Raw genomic sequence first — 20,977 nt, 5'->3', positions numbered from 1 at the left:
CCGGCCAGCCCCGCTGGAGACCCTCGAGACGTGAGTCAGAAGAAGGCCAGGCTTGGTCACTTCTGTGCTGCAGAGTGGGGCCTCTCTGGAGCCAGCAGGCTGGAGCAGAGCCCATCAGGTGCTGGTGTGTGGCTCCTGATGTCCTCATGCAGTGGCTGCTGCTCCTCAGGGTGTGGGGCATGGGTTTCTTGAGCGAGCAGAAGAAAAGCTGCAAGCCACAATATCCTGTCCCCGCACAGCCATGCTTTGGGTACTGCAGCCAGCCCTGAGGGCAGCCACACGCTCCCAGCTCTCCTCTTTGGGGCAATTTCAGCTCTGTTCCCTGGTCTTCCTCTCCTGCTCCCCCTTCTCCTGATGGCTCAGGGAAGAGGCATCAACCCTCTGCTTGCCCTGTTGCCAGCAGGCTGGGGAGCCCAGGGGCTGTTCTCCAGCTGCCAAATGCTGTCCCCAGCACAGACACGGGGTGGCCGAGGTGGCTCTGACTCTGTCTGGGGAGTTGCTGTGCTGCAAACTGCTCTCAGCAATTGCAGCTTGCTGCCTTTGTTTCTAACAGCTGCATTCCAGGCACAGGGGGAAACCACGTGTGGAAACAGGGCTGTGTCAATTGTTGTGGGATTATTGTTATAGGTTGTGGGTGACACTGTGGTGGGTATTTACTACAGGGCACCTCTGAGGAGGAGGAAGCTGATGAGGTTTTCTATGGGCAGCTGGAAGTAGCCTCATGGTCAAAGGTCCTGGTTCTCCTGGGGAGCTTCAATCATCCTGGTATTTGTTGGAGAGACAACACAGCCCTGCACAGGCTGGAAGTCCTGGAAGTTCCTGCAGGTCATTGAAAACAACCTTTTGATACAAGTGGTGGAGGAGCCAAGGAGGAGAGGTGTGTTTCTGTTTTGTACTACCAAACCAGGAGGGACTGGTTGAAGATGGGAAATTTGGGGACAGCCTTGCCTGTAGTGACCCATGTTATGGTGAAACTCAGGATCCTGCATGGGAGGCAAAGCAGTAGCAGGGCTAGAACCCTGATTTTCCAGAGAGCCAGTTCAACCTTTCCAAAGATCTACCTAGAGGAATCCCATGGAATAGGGCTCTAGAAGGGAAGGGAACCCAAGAAATCTGGTCAATATTCAAGCATCCAGACTCAAGACCAGTGTATCCCCATAATCCAAAAATCAAGCAAAGGGGCCAGGAGACCTGCATGGAAGAGCAGTGAGGTTCTAGCAATTCTCAAATGGAAGAAAGAAATTTATGGGATGTTGAAAAAGGGACAGGCACATGAGAGATCTATAGGAACATCTTTGGGCTATGCAGGGATCAACGAGGAAGGGCAGTCCCTTTGGAGTTGAGTCTGGCAAGGGATATCAAGAACAACAAGAAGGGCTTCTCCACGTGCATCAGCAGCAAAAGGAAGATTAGGGAAAATGTGGGGCTGCTGCTGAATCCAGTAGGGCATGGAAGACACAGAGAAGGTGATATTGCTCAACATCTTCTTTGCCTCAGGCTTTACTCCTGGGAGCAGCCCTCAGGAATCCTAGATATTGGAAGTAAGAGATGAAGGATGGAGAAAGGAAAACTTTCCCTTTGTCACAGAAGGTTGAGAGAGATCAGCCAGGCAGACTTAACACCCAAAAAATCCTTGGTGGGATGCACCCACAGGTGCTGAAGGAGCTGGCAGAGGTTGTTGCTTGTTGCTTAGCCACTCTTCACCATCTTCAAAAAGCCCTGGAGAATGAGAGAGGTGCCCAATGATTGGAGAAAAGCCAGTGTTAAGTCCTGTCTTCAGAAAGGGCAAGAAGGAGGATCTGGGAAACTCCCAGCCAGTCAGCCTCACCTTCATCCCTGGAAACATGATGGAATATCTCATTCTGAAGATCATCACCAAGCACCTGAAAGTAAAGAAGGTTATCGGGAGTTGTCAGCATGGATTCACCAAGAGGAAATCCTGCTTGACCAATCTGATGCCCTCTATGATGACACAGCAGGATGGGTTGATGAGAGGAGAACAGTGGGTGGTGTCTACCTTGACTTCAGCAAGGTTTTTGACACTGTTCTGTAACATCCCCATGGATAAGCTCAGGAAATGTGAGGTGGATGAATGGACAGTGAGGGGGATCAAGAACTGGCTCAATGGCTGAGCTCAGAGGGTAGTGAGCAGAGCAGAATGCAGCTGGAGGCCTGTAGTCAGTGGCATTCCCCAGGGATCAGTATTTGGTCCAGTCTTATCCAACTTCTTTCTTAACAGCCTGGATGAGGGGATGGAATGGGCCCTGAGCAGGTTTGGGGATGATACAGCACTGGGGGAGTGGCTGATCCACCTGAAGGCTGGCTGCTGTTCAGAAGGACCTGGACAGGCTGCAGAGCTGGGTGGAGAGAAACCTAATGAGGTTCAACAAGAACAAATACAGGTCCTGCACCTGGGCAGGGATAACCCCAGGTACCAGCACGGGCTGGAGGTGCCCTATTGGAGAGCAACTCTGCAGAGAAGGATCAGGGGGTCCATGAGTTGACCATGAGCCAGTAGTGTGCCCTGGGGCCAGGAGGGACAACGGGATCCTGGGGAGCATTGGGAATAGTGTGGTGAGCAGGTTAGGGAAGTGATCCTTACCCTCTGTTCTGCCCTGGGGAGGCCATATCTGTGTTCAGTTCTGGTCTCCAAGTTCAAGAAAGACGGGAGTTACTGGAGAGAGTCCAATGGAGGCCGTAAGATTAAGGGACTGGAGCATCCCTCTGATGAGGAGAGGCTGCTGGAGCTGGGCCTGGTTAGTCTGGAGAAGAGAAGACTGAGAGGGGATCTCATCAGAGGATGGTGTCAGACTCTTTATTGGTGCCCAGAAACAGGACAAGGAGCAATGGCCATAAGCTCAAAACAGAAGAAGTTCCACCTCAACACAAGAAAAAATTTCATTCCATGGAGGGTGGCAGAGCACTGGAAGAGGTGCCCAGGGAGTTATGGGGTCTGTCACTCTAGAGACATCCCAAACCCACTGTGATGTATTCCTGTGTTACCTGTTCCAGGTGATCTTGCAGAGGGGTTGGACTAGATGAATTCCAGAGGGCCCTTCCAACCCCATCTATTCTGAGATTCTGTGATTTTGAGAAAAGGGACAAGAGGTAAGGGAGGGGACCCATAACGGAGGGCTCAGGGGATGGCTGAGGTTTGGAGCAGCAGAGGCTTGGATGAAGAATGCCAGTTCAGGCATGGGGAATGACCATGCATGTTCGTTGGCACCAGCCCCAGTGCAGCCTCTCCATCAAGGCTGATATGTGACACGGGTGTGTCCCATGTGGCTTCAAAACTCTAATAAATGTATTTCCTCCCCAATTTTCAGGCTGTTGGGTGTTCCTGGCTCTTGGGAGGTGCTTTAAATCTGACTGCCAGAGCCGTGGGCTGCTGAGAGCAGAAGCTGCCTGCACGATGCTGAGCTCAGGTCTTCCTCCCGTTCTCTTGGTGCTCTCTGTGCTGGGGCTGAGCTGGTCCCTGAGTGATGAAGAAAAGAAGATCATCTTGGATGAGCATAATAAATATCGCTCCCAGGTCTCTCCTCCTGCCAAGGCTATGATGAAGATGGTAAGTGGCTTTGATTACAGAGGAATATTGGGGTGTTTGTGTGGTCCAAGGCTCGATCTCAATGCGAGGAGGGATCTGGGTGCTCCTTAGGGGAGGCAGAGCAATTCTCCTCTAGGGTTACAAGTGGGTGTTAATGGAGGGACTCCCTAAACTGCCTCTAAAGAGAAGAGTTTCCTTTACCTTTGGAGCTGTCTTTGAGCATGTTCTGGAAGTTCCTAAATGTGAAGTGAGTCCCCAGATGCTCTTCCATGAGAGTGATGCAGCTTTCACCCACATGAGTGGCTGCTGGAGCTCCCTGTGACGGCAGAAAGGGCAGGTGAGACCCTGCCCTGAGCAGGTGCCATGACCTGGAGACTTTGCCATGGTCATTGCTAAGAGCTGGTGGGGGAATCTTGCTGTGTGGGACATCACACAGTGCTCTGTATCTGCATCATTGACTTCAAACGTGTTGGTCATGTCTGTCAGTTTTTTGGGCCCATCATGCTCCTACTCCTCCCCATGCTTTCTGCAGGGCTGGCTTGGATGTGAGGGATCCCCTGTTTTGCTTGAGGAAATCAAGTCAGGTCCCAAATTATATGTGGCTGCAGCAGGAGCAAAACCATGCTCTAGAGCTGGTGCTTTTTGTCTTGTTCAGGCTCCTGATTTGATTAGAACTTGGCTATGAAGTTTTATCCTGCACCACATGTGATTTTCTTCATTGTTTGAAAATCATGGGGAGGAGCCAGAACCCTCTGCACTGTGATGGTTTCTCCATGCTGAGCTGCGGATGCTCCATGATGGTGTTAGATGAGCTCCAGGAGAGGGTGTGAGAGTTGTGCTGGTGCCCTGATCTTCTCCTCTTTGACTCATAAACCAAGGCTTGTGCTGGGACTGACCATGGAGCTCCCCTCTCTTGAGGACTGTGTTGGGTAGGGGTTTGAATTTTCCTCATGAATGGGGAAACTGCAGCCAGGCATTGCAGGGGTCCTTGGTGAGTGCCTTGCTCCTGTTGGAGAGCGCAGTGTCCCTCTCTGTGTGCTGACTCCTAGCTCCTTTCAGGCCTGGGACAAGGATCTGGAGGTTGATGCTCAAGAGCATGCAGAGAAGTGCAGCTGGACCCAGAATGGGGGCCCAGGCAGGTTAAACCTCTTTGCTACAGCTTCAACCCTGGATGTAGAACTGGCCATTGAAGAATGGAACGGGGAGAGGAAATTCTACAACTTGACAACATACACGTGTGTCCCCAGGCAGACATGTGACAACTACACCCAGGTACCAGCTGCTGGGGTGTAGGGGCTGTTGGGACAGGAGCTGTACCACTGCTCCAGCTCCTCCCAAAATCTTTGCAAAATAACAGGGAACCAGGTGGGATTCACAATGATAGAGGCAGATCTGGGCATGGTGTCAGTCATGAGCGGCCTTTTGGAGAAGACCTTTTTTGAGACAAGCTCTGCAGCCCTTTTTTTGGCTGCTCAGCAGTGCCAGCTCAGTGCCAGCTTGTCTTGGGTAGAAGGATGAGGTCTGAGTGTTCCTTCACAGTTTGGGTGGGAGCAAAGAGGAGAAGCAATGGTGGTGGCAAGTGGATGGATGGATGGATGGATGGATGGGTGGATGGATAGTTCCAAGACCAAAGTGGAGGTGGTGATGCTCTGCCTGGGTGGGCTACATGATAGGAAAGCAGTGGCACTGGAATATATGACCTTGGGAAGTTGGTTCAGACAGGGGCAAGGGAGAAGAACCTGAATGCCAAAGCAACGTGGGGATGGGGATCTGGGGCACATGCTGGAAGATGAGGAAGATACTTGATCAGCCTTTAAGGCCAGGGGAGAGACTGCCTTCACCCAGTCCCCTCACCTTCAACCCTGGTCTTTGCCTTAGGTGGTCTGGGCAGAAACAACTCGCATTGGCTGTGGGAGCAGTTTTTGTAAGAAGATGCATGGAATCGAAACAGAAAACGTACATCTGCTTGTTTGCAGCTATTATCCTCCGTAAGTTCCAGGCCCACACTCTGCTATCCATCCCCTGCTCTGTTCTGAGGGAGGTAACTTTGCTCCATGGACTTAGCTGACCCCTGGTAGGGGTCAGGCTGGGAGTAAATGGCCCTGACAGGCTGTGGCAGAAGTCCAAGAACTGTATCCTACATGAATCCCAAGTTTTGCCTTGGCTGGGATATGCCAGCTGAATCAGCCCCCTCTCTGGGATGGGTGTTTCCCCTTTCCTCATGCCTTCTTTATCTTGGTATTTTCTGCTTCCAGGAGTAACATAAAGAACAAAAAGCCCTACATGGAAGGACCCTCATGTAAAATCTGTCCCAGTCACACAGTCTGTGTGAACAACCTGTGTGGTGAGTGAGTAGAGCCACAGAGCCCCTGGAGGGGCTGTTGGGACTGTGACCTCGGGCTGGGTCTGAGCTCTGAACCCTCCTGGAGCTGTCAGGAAGCCCTTGAGCTGCAGTTCCAGGGCTGGACCATGAGACATCAGGAGCAATTGCTGCTCCTAACAGAGGTCAACTGGCTCAAGATGAGGATTGGACAAGGGCCTTGTACCCCATTAGGGAGCGGTTTTTGCCCCTTGTGGGGCAGGAGGTTGTGAGGGACATAAGTTGTCTCCAGGTTGGGAACCCCAGAGTGGGGGTTGGCCCAGAGTGACCTGAGAGGGGTTGGCTGCTCTTTCTGCCCTCGTTGGCTTCTGCTGGTCCTGCTCAGTGCAGGGGATCCATTGAGGTCAGCTGAGCCAGCCCTAACCCACGGCACTTTTCATCTCTGCATCTCTTTCATTCACCCTAATAGCCCTGCCAAAACTCACAGCCACAACCAGAACCAGTGGTGGCAACAGAGGCCACCATAACCACAGCCAAACCACCGTCCAAAAACTCACTTCCAGCCACAATCCCAGCCATGCCACCACCCACAGCCACACTGCCAAACACAGCCAAGACCAAACCCCCAGTACTCTCACCCATCACAAGAGCCAAACCAAAACCTGCCACCACTCTCCCAGCAACAACCCCAGCCAGGCCAAAACCCACAACACCAAAACCCATCACAGCTCTGGCTAAGCCAAAACCCACCACAACTCTGGCTAAGCCAATATCTCCTTGTACAACACCAGCATGTGCCACAATGGCAAGACACAACCCAAAACTGCCACAACCACAAAGCCGGAGCACAAAGATCCTATTGAGGCAGCCAGGATCGCTCTTTCCTTTGAGCCCGTGTCAGACCCATATCCAGAGGTTGGGGCAGGCAATGGAGAGCCTCTTAGCTCCTTCACTAAAGAGGAACTTCTACTCTAACTACATCTTTTCTTCTTTTCCTTCCATATCTGCCCTGGACACAGAACTGGAGACAAACTTGGACCAGACAAGTGTGGATCCACCCAAAGGAGGAGCCCCCAGTACCTGCTTGGGTCTTTCCCTCTTCCTCCTCCCCAGTGCCATCCTGCTGGGCCTTCTGCTCTGAAGGTCTTCCTCAGCTGTCCCTGCACCCCTCACCAAGGCTTTGTCAGCGCTGGTTGTTCCACAGCCCTGGCAGGCTCAGGAGACTCCTTGGACAATTCACACGCTCCCTCCTTACGCTGCCTTCTCTGCTGCAGCCCCGGCGAGCCAAGGGCAGCCATCAGTGCTGGGGGAACTCTGTCCCCTTCCTGAGCAGGCCTGAGGGCAGGAGGGTGTTTGCCATAATGCTGGTGACCTTGGATGCTTCTCCTTTTTCCTGGCTTCTATTCCATTCCAGGCTGGAATTGTTGAGCTCTCCCACCCATCTGCCCATGTGGCTGGCAGGCCCTGCCACAGCCTGACCCTGGGGACAGCAGGGTGACCTGGGGACAGTGAGACATGGTGGTTGGCTTTGGTGTTTGTAGATGAGACATGGTGGTTGGCTTTGGTGTTTGCCAGGAGTTTCCCACAGAAATGTTCTTTTCCCTCCAAATGTGTTTCTTTCAATTTTGGACAAGTTTTACCTCTTTCCCTTCTTGTCCAAATAGAGTGGCTGTTTTGAGGATTTCTGTTTCCTCCTGGTTCTGATGGAGCTCTGGCCAGTACTGCCCAGCTGTTCACCCCTCTCCACATCACATTCACCCCTCTCCTCCTCACAGCCTGCAGCACTGGCTGCCTCCCTTTCTCCTCCTCCCTCTCTACTGCTGGCACATGTCCCATTCCTCAGTCACTCCAATGCCACAGATTTATTTTATCCGTGTGCCTGCACCTGTGTGCATACACAGAAGAGAAACCTCCAGAGCTGAGAGAGGCCACCAGCTCCTTTATGCAGCTTTTCCCTGCATGGCTTCATGCTTTGCATAATTTCATTTTATTTTAATTTAAATACAGATCCTGCTTGATGTGTATATTGTGTGTGTGGTCAGAGAAAGCAAATCCCCACAAGTGTTGGTATAATCTGAGCTCCAGAGATACAGGTGATGCTGTTACAGGTCACTGGTGGCTCTGCTGCCCGGCAGCAGCAGCAGCTCCTGCAGGAGCCCAGCTGCCTGGGGCTGCTCTCAGCTCCCTGGCCAGCCCAGCCCAGCCAGGAGGTGACCAGCAGATGGCACTGGGACAGGCACCGCTGAGAACTGGGCAGCTCAGCCCTGCCCGCACTCCTGGGCTTTATTTCACTGCCAGCCTCAGATGTAGTGAAGGATCAGATTTAAAATGACCTCGTGCCCAGGTGCCCTGGCTGCTGCACGCTCTGGGAGCAGGCTGAGCTCCTGCTGCCGAGCTGCCTTCGGGGGAGAAATCCCTGCCTGCCTTATGGGCAGATGAGAAAATACAGCCCCAGAGGCTGCTCCTCAGCCGTGCCAGGGGAGAGGGCTCAGAGCTGGGAGAGCATTTCAGGACCTCGTCTGCTTTTGCATCTGGGTGAAGGCCAGTCTGGCATTCCCTAACAGTTCCCTAGAAACACTACCAAGAGCAGAAAAGCATTTCTCCTCCCAGCAAGATCAGGGCACTCAGGCAAACCCTGATTTTTGCAGTGCTGGATCCCCCACCCCGCTGAGAGCCATCGAGGCCCAGCGCTGCTGCTGATTATCAGCCACCAACAGAATTCCAGGACTGAAGTGTTTTATCAGCGGTGTGGGGCTGTGAACCTTGTGAAAACTCTTGGGTTTTCTTTTCCTGAAGGTTTGGACTTGTGGGGACAGGCTGTTGTGCAAGGACCTATTTATAGAGATCCTTGCAGCAGAGAGCTCCAAGCCAGAAGGAAATCCGCTTTCCTCTTGCCCTGCTCCCCGGGACAGCAGGGCTGAGCCTGCCCACACAGCCTTTGGGGGGCTTGCCTTAATCCTGACTTTGGCCCTTTGGGCAGGGTTTGGTGTGGTGCACAGGGCAGTGCACACAAACACTCAAGGCAGACTTCTGCAGCATTTCCACTCCATTTCTGGGCTTGGCATCAAGGGGACTCTGGCACTGGCGTGGCCCTGGCAAAGATTCTGCCAGGTTCTTACAGCCCCATGGCCCTGAGTGCTGGGAGGAGGAGAAGGCATCACCCATCAGCCGTGCTGACTTGGGTTAAATGGTGGGATTTGTGGTGTTTATGAGGCCTGGCTTCTTTGTGAACCTCACCTGCTGGGCTCCCTCCATCCCTGGGCCAGCTCCCAGCAGGGACAGGGAGGTGTTTGCTGCTGCCTGAGCGAGAGGAGGTTCCTTTGCTTCAGCTCCTGGATCTCCTATGAATGCAGTGGGTCAGAAAGGTTGGGGTGAGCACCTCCACCCTGCTGGGTATTTGCATTTGGGGTTATGCTGCTGGCAGCTCCATCCAGCTTCCAAGTATTTCCGGTGTTTGGGCGAAAATGGTCTCATTCCACCATGTCCTGTAAGGGTCTGGGGAGGACCCACCTTTCTTGATCTTGCTTCCAGGCTGCTTTTTGCTAAAAAGTGTTGCCCTTCAAGGCCATTGAAACCATCTACAAAACTAAAACAGGAGGGCATTTCTTCTGGTGGTAAGGAATCTATTTGGACCAAATCTGCCAAGCCCCTGTCTGCAGCACGGCTTCCATAGTAGCTCCTGTCTTCAGCTGCCAGAGGCACGTGGTGCTCACATCTTCTGCTTTGTCAGGGTGGGAAACCCACAATGGCAAAACTGGGATGACCAAGGGGAGGTTTTGATACCTTGCCCAAAGAACTGCAAGTGAGCTCCAGTCTCACAGATCCTTGGAAAGGCTGCAGGAGGCCGGGACCTCCCTAGAGAGTCTGGTGTTCCTAGTGACCTGATGAGGTGGAATTGGGTGGGAATGAGGCTGTTCCTGCAGCTGTTGAGGCATTGTGGTGACAGACACAATCAGCTGAGTCACCCATAGGGTGTCTAACCGTGGTCTCCCTCACCTCTGCTCTCCTTGGCACTCACGGTACTGGTTTGGAATACTCCACTCTCACCCTGCCCAGTTCAGAGGGATTCCCAGTCCACACTTGCGTCCCAGCATTTTTAAATAATCGAATGGATAAATGAATAGCGTGGAAGACGATAAACTCCTCCAGAGCTCATAAATCCAGGCGAGTAGGGAGAAAAGAGATCCTGTTTCTCCCACGCCCGTGCAGGAGCCTTGTAGACACCGGCCAGCCCCGCTGGAGACCCTTGAGATGTGAATCAGAAGAAGGCCAGGCTTGGTCACTTCTGTGCTGCAGAGTGGGGCCTCTCTGGAGCCAGCAGGCTGGAGCAGAGCCCGTCAGGTGCTGGTGTGTGGCTCCTGATGTCCCCATGCAGTGGCTGCTGCTCCCCGGGGTGTGGGGACGGGCTGTTCCTTGAGCGAGCAGAAGAAAAGCTGCAAGCCACACACACTTACCTAATGCCGGCTGGACACGAGTGTCAGCTCCAGGGTGGGGCTTGGACCTTGCACTGCTAATCTTGATGCTTTAGACATTGGCTCCAGAAGGAGCCGTCAGAGCAGGTTGGGAATTGAGAAATGGCCCTGCACCCCTTTGGCAGCTGCCCTGCATGTGCCAAAGGCATCAGCTCTTATTCACGTTTCCCCACGAGCCACATGCCCTGAAGATGACTCCTCCTGGGCTGTTTGCTCTTCCTCACAAGCTCTGTGTATCCCATTTTCCTTCATCCTTGTTGCCACACTATCTCCTGCAGGGCTCAGCCAGGGTGCTGTAGTGCCAGGGGCAATGGGGAGCTTGGCCCTGCATCTCCACATCACCTTTGGAGAGACCAGCACCTGTACTGGTCTAGTGGAAGGTGTCCCTGCTCATGGCAGAGGGGTTGGAATGAGATGAGCTCTCAAGTTAAGCTCTTCCCAACCCAAACCATTCATTCCATGGCTCTAAAATTCTCAGCACCACCTTGTTCCATGTAAGCCAGGCCATGGTGAGCTGGCCTGTAGGAGCTGGAGCCTATGTTGATGTTTTCTAGATGTTTCTCCAGGTCTCCAGAAATCCAATAGCAAATGTATTGAGGTGTCTCCATCAAGTGACAGATTTACCTTAGCAATATGTGGGAATCTCTGGTTTGACCATCTGATTGAAAACCTTGTGAAATCTCGGCCTCAGACCCCACTTGCAGGAATTGTTGGACAATTGAGGGCACGACTGATCCCAGAGCTAGTGAAGGCCAAGGTAATACACAGAGCTAAGAGATGTGGGGGCAGCAGGAGAGCTGTTGTGGTGAGAGGAGTGATCCGGGTGGTCCAAAACCAAAGGAAAACCGACAAAGCATCGCCTGGGGAGTGGGGAGGGGAGGGGGAGGCAAAGCCGGCGGCGTGTGACGAACTTGGCTCCGCTCTCCAGCGCTGCCCACCCGCTGATCCTCTCCGACAGCCTGCGATCCCGGCGGAGCTCCTGGAGCCGGGCCGGGCGCTTGCACAATCGCAGCTGGGGAGGCTGGAGCAGCCCGGGGGGCTGCGGGACACGGCTGTTGAACCCTCCCGGTGTCTGCGGGCAGGGAGCACAGCCTGTCCCCGCACAGCCATGCTTTGGGTACTGCAGCCAGCCCTGAGGGCAGCCACACACTCCCAGCTCTCCTGTTTGGGGCAATTTCAGCTCTGTTCCCTGTTCTTCCTCTCCTGCTCCCCCTTCTCCTGATGGCTCAGGGAAGAGGCATCAACCCTCTGCTTGCCCTGTTGCCAGCAGGCTGGGGAGCCCAGGGGCTGTTCCCCAGCTGCCAAATGCTGTCCCCAGCACAGACACGGGGTGGCCGAGGTGGCTCTGACTCTGTCTGGGGAGTTGCTGTGCTGCAAACTGCTCTCAGCAATTGCAGCTTGCTGCCTTTGTTTCTAACAGCTGCATTCCAGGCACGGGGGAAGACCCGTGTGGAAACAGGGCTGTGTCATTTGCTGTGGGATTATTGTTATAGATTAGAAAAATAGAACAGGAGGTAGAAGAGAGGACCTGTAAGTGAGGGCTCAGGGGATGGCTGAGGTTTGGAGCAGCAGAGGCTTGGATGAAGAATGCCAATCCAGGCACTGGGATTCAGGCACAGGGTCTGTCCCAGGGAGAGGACCCTGCGTGTTTGTTGGCACTGCTGCTTCTCCATCAAGGCCGATATGTGAGATGGGTGTGTTCTGCATGGCTCCAAAACTCTAATAAATATATTTCCTCCCCAATCTTCAAGCTGTTGGGTGTTCCTTGCTTTTGGGAGGTGCTTTAAATCTGACTGCCAGAGCCGTGGGCTGCTGAGAGCAGAAGCTGCCTGCACGATGCTGAGCTCAGGTCTTCCTCCCGTTCTCTTGGTGCTCTCTGTGCTGGGGCTGAGCTGGTCCCTGAGTGATGAAGAAAAGAAGATCATCTTGGATGAGCATAATAAATATCGCTCCCAGGTCTCTCCTCCTGCCAAGGCTATGATGAAGATGGTAAGTGGCTTTGATTACAGAGGAATATTGGGGTGTTTGTGTGGTCCAAGGCTCGATCTCAATGCGAGGAGGGATCTGGGTGCTCCTTAGGGGAGGCAGAGCAATTCTCCTGTAGGGTTACAAGTAAGGGGTTCCGTAAACTGCCCCTAAAGAGAAGAGTTTCCTTTACCTTTGGAGTTGTCTTTGAGCATGTTCTGGAAGTTCCTAAATGTGATGTGAGTCCCCAGATGCTCTTCCATGAGAGTGATGCAGCTTTCACCCACATGTGGCTGCTGGAGCTCCCTGTGACGGCAGAAAGGGCAGGTGAGACCCTGCCCTGAGCAGGTGCCATGACCTGGAGACTTTGCCATGGTCATTGCCAAGAGCTGGTGGGGGAATCTTGCTGTGTGGGACATCACACAGTGCTCTGTATCTGCCTTTGGAGGTGAAGGTACTTTTATATATTGGAGGGAATGTCAGTTTGTCAGTCAAGGTCTTTCAGTTATTTGGGCTCATCACACTCCTAATCCTCGCCATGACTTGGTGTCTTGGAGATGTGGGATCCCCTATTTTGCTTGGGAAAATCGAGTCAATCAAATCCGACTGTAGGTCATAGTGGGACCTGTAGTAGGACCAAAAACAAGTTTCGTGCTGCTGCTGCTTTTTGTCGTGTTCAGACTCTTGATTTGATTAGAATTTGGCTTTGAAATTTTATCTTGCACCACATATTTTTTTTCCTTATTGTTTGCAAATCACACAGAGAAGGATAATTGCTTATCATGGAGAGCTGGAGTCCTTTCCTCTTTGGGTCACAGTGTGCATGGAGGACAACTCCCTGCTTGGCCCAGAAGTTGCCCAGAATGAGTAAAACCTTTTTGGGCTGGTAAATGGGAGCTTAACAATTAGAGGAAGCAAAAAGTTAAACTCAGGGAGAGAAGGCCTGACCAGTAACTGCAGAATCAAAGGGGACAGAGCCAGAATCCTCAGCGCCATGATCCCACCAGGCACAGCAAACTCAGAGTATCAGGGCTTTAGAGCCAAAGTCAGAGAAAGCCTGAGGGAAATGATCTCTCAGCGTCTTTAAGTCAATTCCAAACCTGTGGGGGCTGCTTGTGGCTGAATCTTTGATAGCACTACCCAGGTTTGAGATGCTCCTTCTGCAGCTTCTGCTCCTGCTTGAACACGCAGGACCTGCTCGTGGTCCAGGGACAAAGGCTTTTTCAATTTGTAGCCAGCAAATGTTTAGCTCACAGCAGCCCTGATGATTCCTCAGTAGAGGTTTTCCATGAGAACACCGTCCTCATCTCCCTCCCGGGACCTTTGCTTGGGCTGAGTTTGCCTCTGGGCTCACCTGCTGCCATGGCACTGTGCCTGGCTGAGGTCACTCCGTGCTTCCTTTTGGGACATGGAGCTGGTTGCTTTGGAAATATTTAGTTGAAGGGGGGGAATCTCTATCCTAAAGCCACTTTACTAATGAGGCAAGTCTGCAGGTGTGAGTCCCCTGTTTATGGAGCCCGGCTCTGTGTCAGAGGGAGAGGGGTGTGTGCTCCCCAAATTGGGTCTCCAGCCATCTCTGTCAGCATGGCCTGGGGCCATGGTGGGAGCTGAACCAACACCCTGTGTCCCATCCAGGTGTTTCCTCCCCACAGTGCCTTCAGGCCTGTCCTCACCCCCTCGACACCCCAGTGGTGACATGTCCTCCTGTCTGGCACCTTTTGGATCCAGCCCTGGCTCTGTCCAGGCTGGTCCCCCCTCAGGACCCCCTGTTTGCAGGGCTGCCTTCCCGAGCCAAGCTGCTCTCTCCATCAGGGATGGTCCAAACAGCTGCAGTGCAGGATTCCCCATATGCATGCCTGTGAGAAAAGCTCTCCACCTTCTCCTCCTCCTCCTCCTCCTCCTCCTCCTCCTCCTCCTCCTCCTCCTCCTCCTCCTCCTCCTCCTCCTCCTCCTCCTCCTCCTCCTCGTTCTCCTCCCTGTGGCTGGGGGCTCAGCTGGTGGCGGGGCCGCTGCCGCTCCAGAGGGGGCTCCTGGCCAGCAGCCACATCTCAGTTCCAGGCAAACAGATGATGCTTCCCAGGAGCCAGTGCTCCCAGGCTTTGTTCAGCTGCCAGGAGAGATGTGTCCCATTCCTCTCCTATCCCCACCCTGGGCGAGGAGGGATGGCCCCAGACCCCTCTGGCGTGACCCACAGTGGGTTTCCTTCTTCCTCCATGACTTCATGGTTTCTCCATGCTGAGTTGTGGATGCTCCATGATGGTGTTAGATGAGCTCCAGGAGAGGGTGTGAGAGTTGTGCTGGTGCCCTGACCTTCTCCTCTTTGACCCATAAACCAAGGTTCAGTTTGTGCTGGGACTGACCATGGAGCTCCCCTCTCCTGAGGACTGTGTTGGGTAGGAGTTTGAATTTTCCTCATGAATGGGGAAACTGCAGCCAGGCATTGCAGGGGTCCTTGGTGAGTGCCTTGCTCCTGTTGGAGAGCCCAGTGTCCCTCTCTGTGTGCTGACTCTGAGCTCCTTTCAGACCTGGGACAAGGAGCTGGAGGCCCTTGCTCAATCCTATGCAGAGAAGTGCATCTGGGACCACAACAAGGAGAGGGGCCGACGGGGAGAAAACCTCTTTGCTATGGCCCCAACCCTGGAACTAGAATTCGCCATGGAAGACTGGAATGGGGAGAGGAAATTCTACAACTTGACAACATCCACATGTGTCCCCGGGCAGATGTGTGGCCACTACACCCAGGTACCAGCTGCTGGGGTGGAGGGGTGGCTGCTCAGCAGAGCTGGGTGCCAGATTTTCTCAGACAGAGAAATGAAGTCTGAGTGTTTCTTGGCAGCTTGGGTAGGAGCAGAGATGGTGGGGGATGCCAAAGCAACATGGGGATGTGGGATCTGTGGGATGAGGAGGTCTTTGGAGCAGCCTTTAAGGCCAGGGGACAAGTTTCCTTCACCAATCCCCTCACCTCCACCCTGGTTTTTTGCCTTAGGTGGTCTGGTCAAGCACACATCAGATCGGCTGTGGGGCACATTTTTGTGAGAAGATTGATGGAATTGAAACAGAGAACATGCACCTGCTTGTTTGCAACTATTATCCCCCGTAAGTCCCAGGCCCTGCATGGGTTGGTGCATCTCAGTGGGGTTTCTGTGCTGGAAATACCCTGGCTTCATCCCTTATGTCACAGCAGGGTTTGTCCTTGGTCAGAAATAGATGTTCCAAATAATGCTTCTGTTATCTTGGGCTGGTCCCAGACTAAGGAAGGGTTGTCTGGAGATCCTGGCCTATGATTGTGACTGCTGAGTTCTGGTTCAGCTCCTGGAACACAGCCAGGGTGGGACCTTCTTCCCTGAGAGCTGCTCAAGGCTGAGGTGGCAGTAGCTGAGGGTACAGACACTCCCCTGCCCTGAGCCTTGTTCTTCCCTGCCAGCAGCAGCTGTTGCCTGGGGTGGAGAAGCCCTTTTGCAGCAGCAGGAAGGGTTGGAGGTGGGAAGAGAGCTGGTTACCTCCTGACCAGCCTTGGCACCATTTGCTTGGAGCTTCTGAGAGCACCAAGAGTGCCCAGTGGCTGCAGACCTTCCTGGGATGAGGCAGACAAGTATTCCCTGTCCCAGTGTCCATCCCCTGCTCTGTTCTAAGGGGGGTGAGGGATCTGCTCCATGGAGTTGTCTGCCCTGGCTTTAGCTGCCTTGGGGTCAGGCTGGTGAGTAAATGGCCCTGACAGGCTGTGGCAGAAGTCCAAGAACTGTATCCTACATGAATCCCAAGTTTTGCCTTGGCTGGGATATGCCAGCTGAATCAGCCCCCTCTCTGGGATGGGTGTTTCCCCTTCCCTCATGCCTTCTTTATCTTGGTGTTTTCTGCTTCCAGGGGTAACATGAAAGGCAAAAAACCCTACATGGAAGGAGCCTCGTGTGAAATGTGCCCCATGGACACAGTCTGTGTGAACAACCTGTGTGGTGAGTGAGCAGAGCCACAGAGCCCCTGGAGGGGCTGTTGGGACTGTGACCTTGGGCTGGGTCTGAGCTCTGAACCCTGCTGGAGCTGTCAGGAAGCCCTTGAGCTGCAGTTCCAGGGCTGGACCATGAGACAGGACAACTGCCTTAAGATAAGGAGGGGCTTGTACCCCATTAGGCAGTGGGTTTTGCCTCTTGTGGGGCAGGAGGTTGTGAGGGACATAAGTTGTCTCCAGGTTGGGAACCCCAGAATGGAGGATGGCCCAGAGTGACCTGAGAGGGGTTGGCTGCTGTTTCTGCCCTCGTTGGCTTCTGCTGGTCCTGCTCAGTGCAGGGGATCCATTGAGGTCAGCTGAGCCAGCCCTAACCCACGGCACTTTTCATCTCTCACCAGAACTCGTTGTAGAAGAGACCACTCCGGCCTCTGTGACAACAAAGGCAAGGCCATCCACCCCAACCACAGCCAAACCAGAGCCCACAGCCAAACCAGAGCCCACAGCCAAACCAGAGCCCACAGCCAAACCAGAGTCCACAGCCAAACCAGAGCCCACAGCCAAACCAGAGCCCACAGCCAAACCTGAACCCACAGCCACAGCCAAACCAGAGCCCACAGCCAAACCAGAGCCCACAGCCAAACCAGAGTCCACAGCCAAACCTGAACCCACAGCCAAACCAGAGCCCACAGCCAAACCAGAACTCACACCACCAGTTCACACCACAGCTGAACCAGAACCCACACCAGTGTCCACCACAGCCAAACCAGCACCTACAACATCAGTACATACAGCAAAACCTGAACCCACACCATCGTCCACCACAGCCAAATCTGAACCCACAAAACCAGTGTCTACCACAGCCAAGCCAAAACCTACAACCACACTGCCAACCACAACCACAGCCAAGCCACCACCCACAGCCACACACCCAGCCACAGCCAAGCCCAAAGCCCCAGCACAGGCACCCTTCAGCACAGCCAAGCCAAAACCTGCCAGCACGCTCCCAACAGCAACCCCAGCCAGGCCAAAGCCCTCAGCACCAGCAGCCCCCACAGCCACGGCCAAGCCAAAACCCACCATGCCAGCAGCCACCAGCACTGCAGCCAAGCCAAAGCCCACCACAACTATGGCCAAGCCAACACCCACCACACCAAAACCCACCCTGACAACCACCACCACTAAGCCAACAACCACCACTACCACCAAGACATCACCCACCCCCCTGAAACCCAACACAACAACCACCACCACCAAACTAATACCCACCACAACCACCACCAAACCAACACCCACCACACCAAAACCCACCACAACCACCACCAAACCAACACCCACCACACCAAACCCCACCACAACCACCACCAAACCAACACCCACCACACCAAACCCCACCACAACCACCACCAAACCAACACCCACCACACCAAACCCCACCACAACCACCACCAAACCAACACCCACCACACCAAACCCCACCACAACCACCTCTACAGCCAAACCAAAGCCAACCACAACTATGGCCAAGCCAACACCTACCACACCAAAATCCACCCCAACTGTAGCTAAGCCAAAACTTGCTACAGCCACAGCCAAACCAACACCCACCACACCAACATCTACCACCACTACAGCCAAGCCAACGCCTGCTGCTACAACACTAGCACCTGCCACAACAGCAAAGACACAGCTGAAAACTGCCACAACCACAAAGCCAGAACCAAAAAGACCTGATCCTACTGAGGCAACCGGGATCGCTCTTTCCTTTGAGCCCACCTTAGAGCCAGATTATAATGTATCTCCAGAGGCAGACACTGGAGACCCTCTTAGCTCCTTCGCTACAGAGGATCCAGCCTTATTAGAAAGCATGGGCACAGCCTTCAGCCCCAGATCAGTCCCAGAAATAAAGAAAGGTGTCAAAGAGCACGGGAAAGAGAAATCAGCCTTTCCCAGTCTGTCTCCATCCCTCAGCCAAGCTGTTCCAGAGATGAAGCTAGGTTTCAATAGAGCTGAGCTCATAACCCCCTCCAAGTCAGTGGTCCTCAGCCCTGAAGAGCCCACGTTCTTGCGTTTAACATCATCCTCCAAAGACAAAAAAGGGCCGAGCCCCCATTTCCAGACCTCCCTCTCAGGTAAGGCAACCGTGGAGTTTGTCCTGGCATGGACACTTGGACATTCAGGGATCCCCAAGCAGCATGGAGAGGGCTTGGGAGGAGCAGTGTCAGACTGGTCCTTTGGATCCTCCTCTTGTATGTGCCACCAAACCTTTTCCTCACTCTGCTCTAACCCTGAGGGGCTGGTTGGATGTCTCATCTCTGAAGCATGGTCCCATTCACAGCCTGCTCCCACTAACACACAGCTTCCCTGGACCAGAGCTCTGCTGCCTCAAGGAGCCTCGGGGCACGTCATGGCACACCTGCATGAGTGGGAGCTTCTCTTCTGCCAGATCTTCCCCTCTAACTCCACATTTTCCTCTCTTCTTCCAGCAGGTGCCCTGGACACAGAAGAACTGGAGACAAACTCGGACCAGACAAGTGTGGATCCACCCAAAGGAGGAGCCCCCAGTACCTGCTTGGGCCTTTCCCTCTTCCTCCTCCCCAGTGCCATCCTGCTGGGCCTTCTGCTCTGAAGGGTCTTCCTCAGCTGTCCCTGCACCCCTCACCAAGGCTTTGTCAGCGCTGGTTGTTCCACAGCCCTGGCAGGCTCAGGAGACTCCTTGGACAATTCACACGCTCCCTCCTTACGCTGCCTTCTCTGCTGCAGCCTCGGCGAGCCAAGGGCAGCCATCAGTGCTGGGGGAACTCTGTCCCCTTCCTGAGCAGGCCTGAGGGCAGGAGGGTGTTTGCCATAATGCTGGTGACCTTGGATGCTTCTCCTTTTTCCTGGCTTCTATTCCATTCCAGGCTGGAAGTGTTGAGCTCTCCCACCCATCTGCTCGTGTGGCTGGCAGGCCCTGCCACAGCCTGACCCTGGGGACAGCAGGGTGACCTGGGGACAGTGAGACATGGTGGTTGGCTTTGGTATTTGTAGATGAGACATGGAGGTTGGCTTTGGTGGTTTTTACCAGCAGAAATGCTCTTTTCCTTCCCAATGTGCCCGTCTCAATTTTGGACAAGTTTTACCTCTTTCCCTTCTTGTCCAAATAGAGTGGCTGTTTTCAGGATTTCTGTTTCCTCCTGGTTCTGATGGAGCTCTGGCCAGTACTGCCCAGCTGTTCACCCCTCTCCTCCTCACACTCTGCAGCCCTTGCCTCCTCCAATGCCACAGATTTATTTTACGCGTGTGCCTGCACCTGTGTGCATGCACAGAAGAGAAACCTCCAGAGCTGAGAGAGGCCACCAGCTCCTTTATGCAGCTTTTCCCTGCATGGCTTCATTCTTTGCATAATTTCAGTGTATTTGAATTTAGATACAGATTCCTCTTGACATGTAATCTGTGTGTGTGTGGTCAAGGAGAACAAGTCCCCACTTGTGCTGGTACAATCTGAGCTCCAGAGATACAGGTGACATTGTTAGAGGTTATTGGTGGCTCCTGGGCCTGTTGCAGGACCACTGGCATTGTCTGGGCCACTGTGTTTTGTTACCCCACGTCTCCCCTCCCTTCACCTGAGGATTCCCAGTTAGGTGTGTTAAATATGTGACAAGCTTTGCAGATAGGTGGAAGGAAAATAATGGGGAGATACAGCCCCTTCTCTGGTCATTGCAACCTTTCATTTCTACAGATGAGGTGGAGGATGACTTGAAGACCATTATTCAGGTCCTCCACTGCTGCTCTGTCCTGTGCATCCCCAGAGCATGCACTGAATAAATCCTGTTGTGAAAGTCTGTTCACTCTCTCTCTGGGGGATCTGGACACCTGGGAGCTACTTATTATACCTGTAAAATGCTCTTAATTATGTGCTTACATAGAATTGCTAAAAGATAACATGACTTCTGTGGGTCCTGAAGGGGTTTTTTAGCTTTCCAAAAGCATCCATGTGCTGCTTTTTGTAAGGGTGTAGCTTAATGTTTTTAAACCTTTGTAAAAGCAGCAGTAGGCCATGGGGATTGAGGATGATGCAGGGAATTTTTCTTGAGCATCCAGCTGAGTGTAAAGTAAAAATGTGTCCCCACCAGGAATTCTTGGACAAGGAAAGCAAGGCAAAAAGAGCTCAGAGCAAAAAAAGAAATAAAAACTATGGCTGTTTTAGGAAGCCCAGCACAAACCTCTCACACACAATTTCATCTCTGTGGCACAGAAAAAAAGTTAAATACAAGTGTACGTCTCAAGATTCTGTTTTTTTTGCAGCATTTTAACATCAGAACATCCCTCTGGCAGCAGCATACGAGGAAAGGGCCTCGACAGGCGGAATCAGCACTGGAGTGATTCTGGTACCTGACTTTGCCTTTTTGCTTTTCCCCGTCCTCCTGCCCCTGCTTTTCGCAGCAGAGCCGCCCTGCAGCTGCTGCACATTCCTCTCCTGCAGGAGCCCAGCTGCCTGGGGCTGCTCTCAGCTCCCTGGCCAGCCCAGCCCAGCCAGGAGGTGACCAGCAGATGGCACTGGGACAGGCACCGCTGAGAACTGGGCAGCTCAGCCCTGCCCGCACTCCTGGGCTTCATTTCACTGCCAGCCTCAGATGTAGTGAAGGATCAGATTTTAAATGACCTCGTGCCCAGGTGCCCTGGCTGCTGCACGCTCTGGGAGCAGGCTGAGCTCCTGCTGCCGAGCTGCCTTCGGGGGAGAAATCCCTGCC

The 20,977-nt window shown here is 53.4% G+C and overlaps 2 protein-coding genes across 5 annotated transcripts; both read left to right on the top strand.

The window, feature by feature from the left end:
• Positions 1 to 125: 125 nt before the first annotated feature.
• On the top strand, positions 126 to 11,506 carry LOC146765293 (peptidase inhibitor 16-like). Of its 3 annotated transcripts, none has more exons than XM_085561404.1 (6): positions 126 to 877; positions 3,327 to 3,565; positions 4,604 to 4,816; positions 5,423 to 5,532; positions 5,800 to 5,888; positions 6,884 to 11,506. In XM_085561404.1, the coding sequence occupies exons 2-6, from the start codon at positions 3,413 to 3,415 to the stop codon at positions 7,003 to 7,005; spliced, it is 687 nt and encodes a 228-aa protein (XP_085417530.1). In that variant the 5' UTR covers positions 126 to 877; positions 3,327 to 3,412; the 3' UTR covers positions 7,006 to 11,506. The 3 variants fall into 3 exon arrangements, with proteins under 3 accessions (XP_085417530.1, XP_085417529.1, XP_085417528.1); XM_085561403.1 differs by having other exon boundaries at positions 126 to 3,108; XM_085561402.1 differs by having other exon boundaries at positions 126 to 3,565.
• Positions 11,507 to 12,027: 521 nt separating this feature from the next.
• Positions 12,028 to 20,512, top strand: LOC146765292 (uncharacterized). 2 transcript variants are annotated; one of them, XM_085561393.1, is made up of 6 exons: positions 12,028 to 12,325; positions 14,825 to 15,043; positions 15,288 to 15,397; positions 16,166 to 16,254; positions 16,646 to 18,376; positions 18,734 to 20,512. In XM_085561393.1, exons 1-6 carry the CDS (start codon positions 12,173 to 12,175, stop codon positions 18,871 to 18,873), a joined length of 2,442 nt encoding a protein of 813 aa, XP_085417519.1. In that variant the 5' UTR covers positions 12,028 to 12,172; the 3' UTR covers positions 18,874 to 20,512. The 2 variants fall into 2 exon arrangements, with proteins under 2 accessions (XP_085417519.1, XP_085417518.1); XM_085561392.1 differs by having other exon boundaries at positions 18,731 to 20,512.
• Positions 20,513 to 20,977: the final 465 nt, after the last annotated feature.

Source organism: Lonchura striata, chromosome 26 (assembly GCF_050655825.1).
Source record: "Lonchura striata isolate lonStrDom1 chromosome 26, ASM5065582v1, whole genome shotgun sequence".
Lineage (NCBI taxonomy): Eukaryota > Metazoa > Chordata > Aves > Passeriformes > Estrildidae > Lonchura > Lonchura striata.
This window is presented reverse-complemented; position numbering and strand designations above follow the sequence as displayed.